Genomic DNA, 13,899 nt, shown 5'->3' on the forward strand with positions numbered 1-13,899 from the left:
CGTTCGTGCAGCGCCCCCACCTCTCCTCCTGCCTCTTCGTGAATGGGATCGCCGCCTCCGAGAGTGTGGACGCAGCGGCAGCTGCCCGCAGACAACTTCCACGCGCTTCCGGGGCTCCTGCCGCTCGGCAGAAGCCCCTGAAGCGTGTGGAAGTTGTCTGCGGGGCAGCTGCCAGCGCACCCACCTCTCCTCCTGCCTCTTCGTGAATGGGATCACTGCCTCCAAGAGCGTGGGAGCGGCCGCGAGGAGTCCGTTCGTGCAGCGCCCCCACCTCTCCTCCTGCCTCTTCGTGAATGGGATCGCCGCCTCCGAGAGCGTGGGAGCGGCCGCGAGGAGTCCGTTCGTGCAGCGCCCCCACCTCTCCTCCTGCCTCTTCGTGAATGGGATCGCCGCCTCCGAGAGCGTGGACGCAGCGGCAGCTGCCCGCAGACAACTTCCACGCACTTCCGGGGCTCCTGCCGCTCGGCAGAAGCCCCTGAAGCTTGTGGAAGTTGTCTGCGGGGCAGCTGCCAGCGCACCCACCTCTCCTCCTGCCTCTTCGTGAATGGGATCGCTGCCTCCGAGAGCGTGGGAGCGGCCGCGAGGAGTCCGTTCGTGCAGCGCCCCCACCTCTCCTCCTGCCTCTTCATGAATGGGATCGCCGCCTCCGAGAGCGTGGACGCAGCGGCAGCTGCCCGCAGACAACTTCTACGCTCTTCCGGGGCGCCTGCCGCTCGGCAGCTGCCCGAGAAGTTGTCTGCGGGCAGCTGCCAGCGCACCCACCTCTCCTCCTGCCTCTTCGTGAATGGGATCGCTGCCTCCGAGAGCGTGGGAGCGGCCGCGAGGAGTCCGTTCGTGCAGCGCCCCCACCTCTCCTCCTGCCTCTTCATGAATGGGATTGCCGCCTCCGAGAGCGTCTCTTTGGTTCCCTTCTCCTCCTCCTCCTCCTCCTCCTCCTCCTTTCTGGCGCCCCTTCCTTAAAGATTTGGTACCAAAGCAATGGCGGTGAGGTCGTGAGGAAGTTGTGTCTTTTGGATTTTGCTGCACTGTTGTCTTTTCAATGGTTCTCAGACTGGTTGAACCTTTAGCAGTTGGGGTGATATTCTTTACTGTTAAGGTTACAATTGGATGTGTTGGACGAATCTTAAAAGATGAAACTTTTATTAAAACGTTTGACTTAACTAAAAACGTCTTCCTTTTTCTTCTTCTTCTTAAATATGATTTATTTATTTATTTTTACTTCAGAAGTTTGATGACTGTTGTACAAACTAATCCAACCTAAATGTAGAGGAGGAGAAGAAGGGGGGGGATTTAAAAAGAGCAGAGGAAAAAGAAAAGAAAGCATGAAGAAAACATAAAGAAAACATAAAGAAAGAGATGGGAGGGAGGGAAGGAAGGAAGGCACTTTATGTTGAAACAGAAAATATTATATAAGGAAGAAAATGGAAATAACTTAGGAAGGAAGGAAGGAAGGAAGGAAGGAAGGAAGGAAGGAAGGAAGGAAGGAAGGAAGGAAGGAAGGAAGGAAGGAATTGCACTTAATATTGAAGGAAAAGAGAATGAAGAAAAAGTATTGGAAGGATTGAAAGAAGGAAGGAGGAACAAAGAATTACACTTAATATTGAAATGGAAAAGAAAATATAATGAATGAAAGAAGAAGTATAGGAAGGAAGGGAAGGAAGGAAGGAGGGAAGGAAGGAAGAAACAAAGACTGTTGAAACAGAAAAGATAATATAAGGAAGAAAATGGAAAGACGTATAGGAAGGAAGGAAGGAAAAAAGGAAGACAATGTTGAAATGGAAAAGAATATAAGGAAGAAAATGGAAAAAATTATAGGAAGAAAGGAAGAAATGTACTTAATATTGAAACAGACAAGGGAATGAAGGAAAAAAATATTGGAAGGATTGAAAGAACAAGGTTTTCCTTGTATGGGATTGATAGTGTCATTCTTAAATTTATTCCCCAAAATTTTTCCCATTTGTCTAGTTCAATGTTATAGCCAAAGTTCTGTGCCCATTTTATCATTGGTTCTTTTACAGTTTCCAATTTCCTCTTCAAGAGGAATTTGTATATTTTCCCTATCATCTTTCTGTCCAGACTTTGAATAATTTTATTCAATTTGTGTAATTCTGTTTCAATACCATATATTTTAGTGTCTTTATTGTATTTAGTTTTAATTTGGAGGTAGGTTAGCCAGTCACCTTTCATATTCTGATCTGCCAATTCTTCAATTGTTTTTAAATTTCCCTGTCTGTCAATTAGATCTCTGTATCTTAGAATTTTGTTCCAATCTGTAAAATTTGGGTGTGTCGTTCTTTCTGTTGGTGATAGCCAATTTGGGGTTTTCACATAGTGGATTTTTTTAATTTTGAGCCATTGTTGCAGTAAAGTTCTAATTAAATGATTTTGAAAGTATTTGTGCGTTTTATGTTTGTCATTCATTCCATAAGAAATTATGCCAGCCTGCCTGCAGGTCATGGCCTTCTAAGATCAGAATTCTTTTATTCTTTAACTCAATCCAATCCTTCATCATTGTCATTGTTAGTGCAGTTGCGTATATATAGGCTCCCTGTGTGCTTCCATCCATCCCTACGAAGATCTGCTGACTCTGCCTGCCTGCTGGTAAGTGAGCTGGGTTTTTTCTTTTATTTTTTTAATGTATTTTAAAATAATATTTTATTTATTGTGCATATGATTTTTAAAAATAGTGTTATTCTGTGTTGATTCTTTTTTTAAATTGTCTTAAACTATTTAAAAAAAGATTCTATCCAAAATAAATTGAAACAAGCCATTTTAAAAATTTCTATGCACAATACTTTGAAATGGACTCAGGAGTCATGATTGACACTGAGTGAATTTGCACTTTTAATAATTAGGAAGATACAATAGCATTGAAAAAAGTGACTGATGACCATTTTTCACACTTAGCGACCGTTGCAGCATCCTCATGGTCACGTGATCAAAATTTTGTTTGGCAACAGATTCGTATTTATGCTGGTTTCAGTGTCCTGGGGTGACCATTTGACAAAAAAAAATTTTTTTTTAATCAAGCCCCTCCCCCCTCCCCCCCCCCGGTCAAGGGCGTCCCTCTTTTCCAATCTGAAAATCTGGTCACCTTAGATAAGCTCCAACCACAAACCATTCAAGAAAAGAAGTGAAGAAAAGTCAAGGAAAGAAGCAAATATCTACATATCTATCTATCTATGTTACATGAGAGGGATAGTGATTCACATGTATGTGATAATAAGAGCCATAAGAATCCATTGTCTTTGTTTTAAAAAATAATATAAGTATCTTTCAGAAAATACTTCTCTTTTGGTATTCAAAAATGGCTGACATGTTGCAAACACAGAGGGACTGGTAAGGGGACAGCCTTACCCCAGCAACCTGCAATCTTCGTTGCAGGTTTCCCCACTGATTTTCTGGGGAAGCTGGCAGGAAAAGTTACAAATATGATTACATGAAAGTTATAAATGGTGTTTAAACATGGTGATTACGTGATTGAGGGCACTGCAAATGCAAACTGGTTGTCAACCACACTTTCTTCATCAACCAGATGAATATAGATTTCTGTCTTTTCAAGACCTGATTCATCATCTCAACATAGGACCTTCACATAGGAATAATGATAGACATCCCAATAAAGTAACTTTTAATTTATTAATAAGGTGTCTATTTGCAAACACATACTGGTATTGATACTCTTAACAATGATAACTTGAGGCACAAAATATCCCACTTGGGTGTTTCTGTCTGTATTTGTCTCAGGTTTCACATACAACACAGTTATTAAAATATTAAACAAGTTCATAGAGATATTAGGTTTGTAAGTAAGTCTCTCCATTTTAATGTTCAATCATTATTGCGCTCAGGGTGTTATTAAAAAAATACTTGTCACCTCTCCTTTCACTGTATTCAGGCTTTTTAAGATCTTCAGTGAGTTCATTTTTTAGATCAAGAGGGGCAGTTTTACTGAAATTATAGGTTTCTGTCAAAAAATCAAGCAAAAGTTCCCCAGTTTTGTTCCCTTCAGTAAAACAATCTGTAATATCCATGTCTGATGGAAGTTCATAAGTCTGATACTTCAGTCCAGAACCGTCAAGCATCTCTTCAACGTCAACAGAAGAAATATATAAACACAGATCATTCGGAGGTAAACGAGGACCATATTTCCTCCACAATTTGGCCCAGCCACTGTGTCCTGTCAAATAAACAATATCACAAACATGTAAGTGATAAATCATTTGTATAATGCATGTTCCAATAGAAGAGAATATCTATAGCTCAGGATTGAACTGTCAGGTCCTTGGCTCTCTCTGAGCTTGCTGGTTTTTTTTCAGGCATTTCATAACCCAACTAGGTAATGTTAGATTCGCGGAAAGAACCAGGCGGGAGGTAACTGTAAGTCAACCAACGTTTTATTTACAGGCAATGCTAAACATCAGAAGTAGACCGGCACCCCCTCCCTGTCTGACAGCTATTTATACAGGAGCTGTCAGACAGGGAGCCAATGACCACGCGTCTGACAGCCCGGCAACCGCAGGTCGCGCCTGATTGGCTGCGGCGCGCCTGGCTGTTGCTGAGCTGTCAGTCGTAAGTCCGAGGACTTTACAGGTAACATCATAAGTTCTAGCAAGAAGTGGGAGTTTGCTCTCTGTTTGTATACTAGGAGCTTGCCCTGTCAGTGTTGATGGAAATAATGTTGGTGGTTCCTTGATTAAGCTGTTGTTTAATGTTTGTTTGTCTGGGTTATATAATTTGCAATGAATTGATTTCCTATATTTTAAACACAGGGCTTGAAATAGGACTAAAAATCAAAACAGTGAAATTTCATTCCATCAAATTCAATTTAGGTTCATTTTCCCCATGTTGTTCCCTTCAGATGTATTTGTATTGTAAGTCCCTAAATTGTTGGCAACCTTGTTCAGTGGCCATGCTCTTTGGAGATCTTTAAGAGTGATTATAATCCCACAGAAGAGAGAAAAACTGAGAAGCTAGTAAATAGTGTTGGGTTAGGCAGGTATACTAATTCTTAACTCGAAAAGATCGATTTTGGGGAGAAATCTGAGGAAAATCAATTCACCGCATTGGTTCAGGAGTGTCAGTGACAGTATGCACAGATTTAACATGAGGCAAAAATATGGGCAGAATGACAAGAAAAAGACTTTGGCAACTAGATATCAAGAAAAAAGAATGTGCCAGGCTGAACACATAGATGGTCTCAAATAAGAAAGTTGCCACATGCCTTGCCTTTTTGACACTTTTGCAGGCCACAAAAATCCCAAATCTAGGTCCAAGTTGGTTCAACACACAAACCAATTAGAGAGGCCATCTTTATGAACATTATCCATAGTAAACAGGGGTGGGATTATATATTTTGCAATTGGGGTGGTTATATATTTTAAAGGAGACCTCTTACTCTTTTCAATCTCTCTCAGTGCTGTTGTAGCTTTGTACATAATTTAGAAACTGAAGATCATTTCCAACCATGAATGGAAACATCACTGAGGCCAGAGCTGATCTCATGATTGACTCCTCACCACCCATACAAATAAATCAGAAACCGGTTGATAAATCTCCAAATCGTCTAGAAGAGCAGGTTTAGAGCTGGGCTGAAGAGCCACTTTGGAAGCAATTGCCCAAGGGGCTAGTGAAATCATTCTAGCAATGGAAGGCTATGATCACCACACGTAACTTTACATTTAAAATAAAATGTTTTTATTGGAAGAGGGAGAAGGATTTGGGCGTTTTCACAGTAATCTATCTCCTCTCTCTCTCTCTCTTTCTTTCTCTCTCTCTCTCTCTCTCTGTGTGTGGTGTGTGTGTGTCCTCTCCCCTCTCTTGACTTTGCCAAAGATAAATAACTATAGTTTACATTTATTCAAGTTTAAAGTCATCCTTTGAATCTGCAATCAGACAGACGTTCAGGGAAAGATATTGAGATAAGTGATTATGTAAATAATGATTGCCTTTTCTTAGGTATCTCATCATATAGTATCAAAATATATCCTTTCTGAAGGATGGGAAATTAATTTCTTACAATGATGGCTATTTATGTGTCTGGTAGAACAACAAGGACATGTGGAAATGTGTGTGTGTGTGTGTGTGTGTGTGTTTACCGAAGATATCCTGAACTTCAAAGCTGCATTCTCATTTCTACCTATTGGAAATACAGGTAGTCCTCGACTTACAATCAGTTACTTGAAGACTACAATGGACCTTCCTGGGGGTACTTACAATCCAGATTCAAAATTCCAATGTTTTGCTCTCCCATCACATGACTGTACCTCAGACACTTGGCCACCAGATTGCATTCACATGATCACATTTTACAATGGTTTTGCAAAAAACCAACATTTATGTCTGTTTTTGACAAAACTGCACCTTTAGTGAACCATTGCTTCACTTCATAATAACTGCAAAAAAAATCATAAAACTGGGTCAATCCCATGAGTCAGCCACTTTATGATTTTCGTGACTTATACCTGTGATGGGCAGGTGCCATTATGGTCATAATTCAAGGACCAGCTGTAATCCCTGTTTAACATACTCTGAATAAATCATTTTTAAAATGGGGTGCCCGTATTGTGTACTATCTTTCAAAATCTGAGGCAGAAATCTTATAAACAAATATTTGGATAGAGACTGTCAGTTTTCTCCCACCTGATGTTTTAGACTTTGATTTCCAAAATTATCAGGCACATCGAAAGTATATTAGAAAGCTAAAGGTTTGCGTAAATCCATTAAAGCAGGAAAATAGTACATTCAGCCTAATCCTGGTTGTTTACTAGAAAGGAAGTCCATTTAGTGCATGTACGCATCTAGGTACAGCTTCAATCATGATTAATTAAAGTCTAATTAACTTTCATATGATTTAGCTGAGAGATCGGCTTATATACTGTATGCTCCCAACATAGGCAATTGTAATTAATTCAGAAGCGTCCACAGAGACTGAGAAGCGAGAAAATACCAGTCTTCTGACAAAGGGTCATCCTGATTTACAGTAGGCCTAAAATAAGCCAGAGCTACATGCTTTATTTGTATTTGTATTTGTATTTTATTATTTGTATGCCGCCCTTCTCCGGGAGGACTCAGGACGGCGAACAATTCAAGGGGGAAAAGGGGGGAACATAAAAAGACAAAATACAAATAATAAAAGTAAACAACAGTCGCACAACCATACATGTCGAGAGGGGAGGGAACTCATCACCCCCAGGCCTGCCGGCAAAACCAGGTTTTGATGGCTTTTCGGAAGGCCTGGAGAGAGGTGAGGGTCCGAATCCCTGTGGGGAGTTCATTCCAGAGGGCCGGAGATGCCACAGAGAAGGCCCTCCCCTGGGTGATAGCCAGGTGGCATTGGCTGGTAGATGGCACCCGGAGGAGGCCAACCGTGTGAGATCTAATGGGTCTGTGGGAGGTAATTGGCAGCAGGCCGTCTCTCAAGTACCCAGATCATGGTATGGTACTTTGTGGTACTTTAATGTACCATAAAGTTGTATTAGAGTGACAGGATGGCAGGATAGGAGGCCTTCATTAGAATCATGAAATTCTAGTATAAAGATGTCCCAAATTATTCAAAATGTTTGGCAATCTTAGGTCACCCAGCTCACATCCCTTGCAGTGAGAAATGTGCTATTTTTATTTAAAAATTGTTTGCATGTTAGCTATACAGATATTACCACAGAGAGTGAGAGAGAGAAAGAGAGAGAAAAATATATTAGCAGGAACAGTAGGAAGGGGCACCAGGCTAATTCATTTATTTGGTACCCTTGGTGGCATGATTCAGCATTTCTGATGTGAATCATTTATAAAAAGCCAAAGCTCCTGGCCCCTTTGGATAGGAAAGCAATAAATTCAGGACTAATGAGGGCCTGCTGAGAAGTATGACTGCAAATCCCCCATGTTAATAAAGCTACTTGTCTGCCCCTTTTTTTTTGGAGGAGGAAAACAGTCAGTCTTTAAAGAGTTTCTTTCGGAAACATAAACATTGTCAGCTTTAAATGGATGCCGCACAACAAATTTGTGTTATTTATTCTTTCCCTGTCTCTCCCTCCCCCAGTGGTGGGAAATGAATGCCGAGCACTAATTGCAAGGAATGCGCTGGTGTCGGTGTTCTGTGACTCAATGCCATTTCTGAAACGGAGCAATTATACACTACCTGACTGGCACATTATTATAATCACTCCCTGTAGATGGAACATATGGTGCCAGACTGGTGTTTTTTAAGACTTTGTGGCAAACTGGCTGTGAGAGGAGGATATTATCTTTAAAAACAACCCTATATCTTTCTTCATAGCTGGCCTGGTTTCACTGACAACTGAAATATGGGCAGATCTGATGTCCCACGTGTTTCTTATCAGATTCCTACTCTCCATTTCACATGATTTTTTTTTTATTAGATGAGGAGGCAATGGCACACTGAGCACAACTCACTGGGAATCCCTCCTTAGGCAGGCTGCACTGCAAAGAACAGGTATGAGTAGCACCAGAGAGCTTTTGACATAAGACTTGGTACCAACGTGCTAGAGGTTGTTTTATTGACTACGTTCAAGAAAGTTTTATTTTAGCAAAGACTCCTTCTGTTCCTCTGCTCGTTCAACTCTTTTGATGTTTATCTACTCTGTTGTACCTCACACTATTCACTCTGAATGATGGAATGTGACATCCTTTCCTTAACTGATTGTCTTTGGTTGTCTTTTTTCTTTTGTTATCTTTTACTCAAGTGAGGAACGGCTGGCAGAAAAGAAATTGCACATGGATGTATCTCAGTTCCAATGGATGCCCCCATAAACATTTTCTGATAGGTGGCCTAGATTCAGTTAGCTTAGAGCAGGGGTGTGCGTGCTGGCTGGGGGATTCTGGGAGTTGAAGTCTACAGGTCTTCAAGTCACCAAGGTTGGACATCCCTGACTTAGCGTTTCTGCATACCTGCCTGTTGCATTCCTTGTGTCTGCTAAGTATGCTGGAGAAGAGATAAATGGTATAAAATTCAAAATGGAATAAGAGTGCCAGACTTGGGACAGAAAAATGTTTTGAGTTTTTAAAAAGTCTATAACTAAAAATATCCAAAATCAGGTCAGAGTAAATTTGCCCGTTTTTTTCTTTGCCCTTTTCTAATTTCTTGTAAATGTCCTCTTTCTCTTCAGATGCTTCAAGATGTACCAGCATAGGGTAGATAATCAATATAAAATTTGGCTTGTTGTATACATATGTTTTGCACCGAGGAACTTATAACTAATTATTCTGAAATACAGCTTTAAGATTATATTTCTCTTGTAAGTGTAAAGTCAGCACTTGATATCTAATATAGTTTTCTCCTTGATTAACTCGCTTTCAATATGCACATATTAAGAGAAAAGGGCATTCGATGATGTATCTTCTTTCCACAAAGATATAGCCCAGGCATATATTTGATGCATGAGATGTCTTGTTTCTTTAGGGTACCTCTTATGTATCCATATCTCTGTGGTTTGAATATAAGAATGCCCTTCATAATTTTTTATTGTATGTATATATGTGTGTTATTTTTTTAAGATTTAAAGAAATGTCCTTACTTTAGCAATAGCACTTAGCCTTATATACCACTTCAAAGTGCTTTACAGGTCTCTTTGAGCAGTTTACAGAGACAACATTTTGCTGCAACAATCTGGGTCCTCATTTTACCAACCTCAGAAGGATGGAAAGCTAAGTCAACCTTGAGCCAGTGAGAATCGAACTGCTGAACTGTTAGCAGTCGGCAGTCAGCAAATTAGCCTGCAATACTGCATTCTAACCACTGCACCTCTAATCATGGCTCCTTTATTTACAAGAATAACCATATTGCTAAAGTTGGTGAGATGAAATGAGAAATAATCCCTAATTTGGTCATTCAAGATTAAAGGGCAATGTTTTGCTACACGCTGAGCATTTGACAAAAATCTTGTTTTTGTTTTCACTGAAAAAATAACCAGATAAATAACTCTTTCAAAAATCTAGAAGGAAGTGTGTATTTGTGTTCATAAGCAGCCAGAAGTCCTATTGAGCTGGTTCTGTATTATTAGGCTGCTATTTTGTGAAAGGTATTTGATAAACCCAACTCTCTTTTCCATCCCTCCCCTTTTTCCTGTGTACATATTGTTCTATCCACAACATAAACCCGAGAGTAACAAATGCAAACTGTGAAATTAATGAAACCTGAAAGTGCTTAACTTTGGCTGCTTGTACCATAAGACTTGCATTAGGTACTAATCCTAAAAATATTATTTGCTTTGCTCACCCAGTGTCAGATAAAAACAAATGCTTCATTTTCGCAATCTTTGGTATTTTATTTTTCAGATAACCTGAATACATCTTTTTTTTTTCAGGTTTCAGACATAACCCTCCTAGTGTGGACTTTTTACCCAGTACCACAATATTGGATGAAATGAGGAGTTGTAACATGGAAAAAAGTCAGCCATATAGCTGGAGAGAACTTTCTAGCTATTTGCTTAATGCCACAGGCAGTCAGGTGTTATGGGTGCCATTCTGAAAAAATTGTAAACACATGAATGAATTCATTAATGGAAATTGGACTCCTTCCTCCTTCCCATGAGTTAAAGTGTTTCAGACCCTGTGCCTTTCCTCTTTTTTACTTCTGTTCAAAATAAATATAGTTTGAGTTCAATGGGACTATTGAATTTTGGGGGGTTATATTTATATTGATTGTCACTCTCTCTATATATTTTTGGTAGATCACTCTTTATATCCATAAAATGAAAAATCAGCAAATAAGTTCTAATATTTTAATATAATCTGTTTTTTTACTATGCACAGGGGGAACACAATTCCTGGTGACATATCTGAGTTTTATTTTCAAAGAAATAGCAACATGACTAAATGTAATATAAGGCAGAGAGCACATGGGGAAAAGCTGGCTGATTTCATATATCAGTTTCTGGATCAAAGTTTAAACAGTTGACAAATAGTTTTTACATATGTGTGTGCGTGCATTCATGCCTATGCACGTTCACAGGCCTATTGCTTCAGCCCTCCACAACAACCCCATGTTCTGATGTGGCCCCTTTGGAAAATGAATTGCTCAATCCTGTCATAGAATAACATCTGGTTATATGCACCTGATGATTCCCAAAGAGGTTGAAAGTGGTCCTACAGTGCCTCCTGGTGGCCAATATAATCTTTTTATAGGGTGGTCCACATTATGGACTACTTCAATACAGGTGGTTCTCAACTTACAACAGTTCATTTAGTGACTGCTCAAAGTTACAATTGTACTGAAAAAATGATTTATGACCATTTTTCACACTTATGACCATTGTAGCATCCCATGGTCACATGATCAAACTTCAGACACTTGGCAACTGACTCATATTGTGTCCTGAGGTCATGTGATCACTTTTTGCAACCATGTGAGAACTGCAATGATTTACCTTAACAACTATGGCAAGAAAGATCATAAAAATGGGGCAAAATTCATTTTAAAATGCCTCACTTAGCTACAGAGATGTTTGGCTGAATTATGGTAGTAAGCTGAGGACTACCTCTGGTACATAAATAATAAAATACTACAAATACACTAATCAGATGTTTTAGGATTCAGCTTTGAACCTACCTGAAACAAGAATAATGAGGAGTTTGGCCCCATCTTCCAAGAGGCTGTGAAAGAATCTAATGGTAGCAGGCATGTCTTTTACGTAATATAGCATCTAAAAATGAGAAGAATCATTTCAAGGTGAAATGGGTTTGCAGATTTCTTGGAATGTTTTGTTAAATCATTCAAATATTTTGCATATTTTGTAATTCAAATGTTTGCAAAATCTTCCTCTCTGTATGTTGAGTTATATCTCCCCCACCTCAGTCACTACAGAGCAGGATAACTATCAGGTCAGGAAGGTAAAACTACAGCGAGAGAAAATAGTTTATAAATAAAAAGAGCAAATTTGTAATATTGAAGTAATACACATGCATGAAAAATAGCCCATTAATGTAATGTCTCAGTAACAGTGATCTGGCCCATAATAATGTGCTTTGTTCTACCTGGATCATGTGGATGAAATTCCATTTTCCCATCTCTTTGCTGTCCATAATTCGATTTTCATATTCCAGGGATGTCTCTTTGTGCCAAGTGAACTTTATGTTCTTGAGATCTGATGCCTTTGCAACACATTCTGAAATGTGATAGCTCCACAGTTTATCTCATTTGCAAATATGGAATACATTTTCATTTCAGTCTTTTTAAAGCAGCTGAAAGCCATATAACTTTTAATATGATGTTGATGCCATTGGTGAGACCAGTTCTCGGATGCTATCCATTGTTCACTTTAATATAAGCGGAGGTACATTTTGCTGCATTTCTGAAATCTGGTCTAGATCTCTGATACTTCAATATAGACCAACAATATATTCATATTATCTCATTTTGGAAAACATGATTTATTTAAGTAAGGGGGGGGGTCCTTGGTGCTCTCTGAGCTGGCTTGTTTTCTTGCAGACTTTCATTACCCTAACTAGGTAACATCATCATCTAGTAAGGAGTGCTGTTTTCTGTCAGTTTATATTCTGGTGTCTTGCCTGTCCGTGTGGGTGGGTGCAGTCTTAAGATTCTTTTGTTGGGCTGTTAACTGATGGCTCTTTGGCAGTTTTTTGATTACTGGTGGGAAGTGCTGGAGTCTTTTTCTCTTTTGAACTGGTTGATTATCTCTTTTGCATAATATGTAGATGTTGTAAATGTCTATTGATGGTTGTCAGAGTGCCAAGCTTCTAGAAATTCCTTGGCATCCATCCATCCATCCATCCATCCATCCATCCATCCATCCATCCATCTATCTATCTATCTATCCATCCATCCATTCATCCATGTATCTATCTATCATCCATCATCCATCTATCCATCCATCCATCTATCCATCCATCTATCCATCCATCCATTCATCTATCATTTATCTACATATCCATCCATCCATCCATCCATCCATCCATCCATCCATCTATGTAGCTATGTATCATCAATCATCCATCTATCCATCCATCCATCTATCCATCTATCCATCTATCCATCTATCCATCCATCCATCTATCATCTATCTATTTATTTATTTATTTATTTATTTATTTATTTATTTATTTATCTATCTATCTATCTATCTATCTATCTATCTATCTATCTATCTATCTATCTATTTATCTATCTATCTATCTATCTTCCATCCACCCACCCATCCATCCATCCATCTACCTACCTACCTACCTGGAGGAGAAAATGGCCAAAATGTTTTGCCATAAAACTGCTATTATTTGAGCTGTGATAAGATTACAGTACTACACTGAACTATGCCTTAAGTATTTTTATATAATCTAAAACTGGTTTTTGATCTATTTAAAAAAAATGGAAGTTTGGTTTAATTCTAGAAGGATGGAAATCTGTACTCTTTGTGTTGTTATGAAATTACAGTACCTAGCATCTTGCACAATTAGCCATCATGGTGTAGGTAATAAAAGTTGTAATTTCATAAAAACCAAAAAGCCACAAGGTTCCCTAATCTTGACCTAGATCTTAATCCCACTGTGGTGTAATTTGACATTTTCTTGTGAAATCACCTCTGATTTCAGGGTCATCTTGAAAACTAAGGGACATTGGAATATTTTCCTGATTACAATATTCTCTTAATTTCCAGTAAAAGGAGACAGTGCCTACTCTGTCACTGAAAACTCATAAAGGATGTGGCTTTCTTCACTCCCCAAAAGCAATAAAGATCTCTGTCACTGATACTGTAAGACTGTCTCAACCACGATTCCATTATTTTGGGTTGTGTTACGTGATCTGAAATCCTGAGTGCATGCTCAGAGCATTCAGAATATCACAGACGCTGATTTAATGCAGAAAAAGAAATATTACTTTTCTCAAGGATCTGATTATGATACCTCCCTGCAAAGATGAGAAATGTT

The 13,899-nt window shown here is 39.3% G+C and overlaps 1 protein-coding gene across 3 annotated transcripts in view; it reads right to left on the reverse strand.

The window, feature by feature from the left end:
* Positions 1 to 3,714: 3,714 nt before the first annotated feature.
* The window catches only part of HNMT (histamine N-methyltransferase), a 31,909-nt gene continuing 21,724 nt past the window's right edge, over positions 3,715 to 13,899 (reverse strand). For all 3 annotated transcript variants that reach the window (XM_014076399.2, XM_014076400.2, XM_014076401.2), the window contains 3 exons: positions 11,992 to 12,122; positions 11,567 to 11,660; positions 3,715 to 4,180 (listed from right to left, as the gene is read on the reverse strand). In XM_014076399.2, the coding sequence (XP_013931874.2) occupies positions 3,825 to 4,180; positions 11,567 to 11,660; positions 11,992 to 12,122 (581 nt within the window). In that variant the 3' untranslated portion in view covers positions 3,715 to 3,824. The remainder of the gene's footprint in view (positions 4,181 to 11,566; positions 11,661 to 11,991; positions 12,123 to 13,899) is intronic.

The sequence above is a fragment of the Thamnophis sirtalis genome, unplaced genomic scaffold, assembly GCF_051295495.1.
Source record: "Thamnophis sirtalis isolate CommonGarterSnake01/CBP01778 unplaced genomic scaffold, rThaSir2_p1.2 scaffold_1, whole genome shotgun sequence".
NCBI classification, from domain to species: Eukaryota; Metazoa; Chordata; class Lepidosauria; order Squamata; family Natricidae; genus Thamnophis; species Thamnophis sirtalis.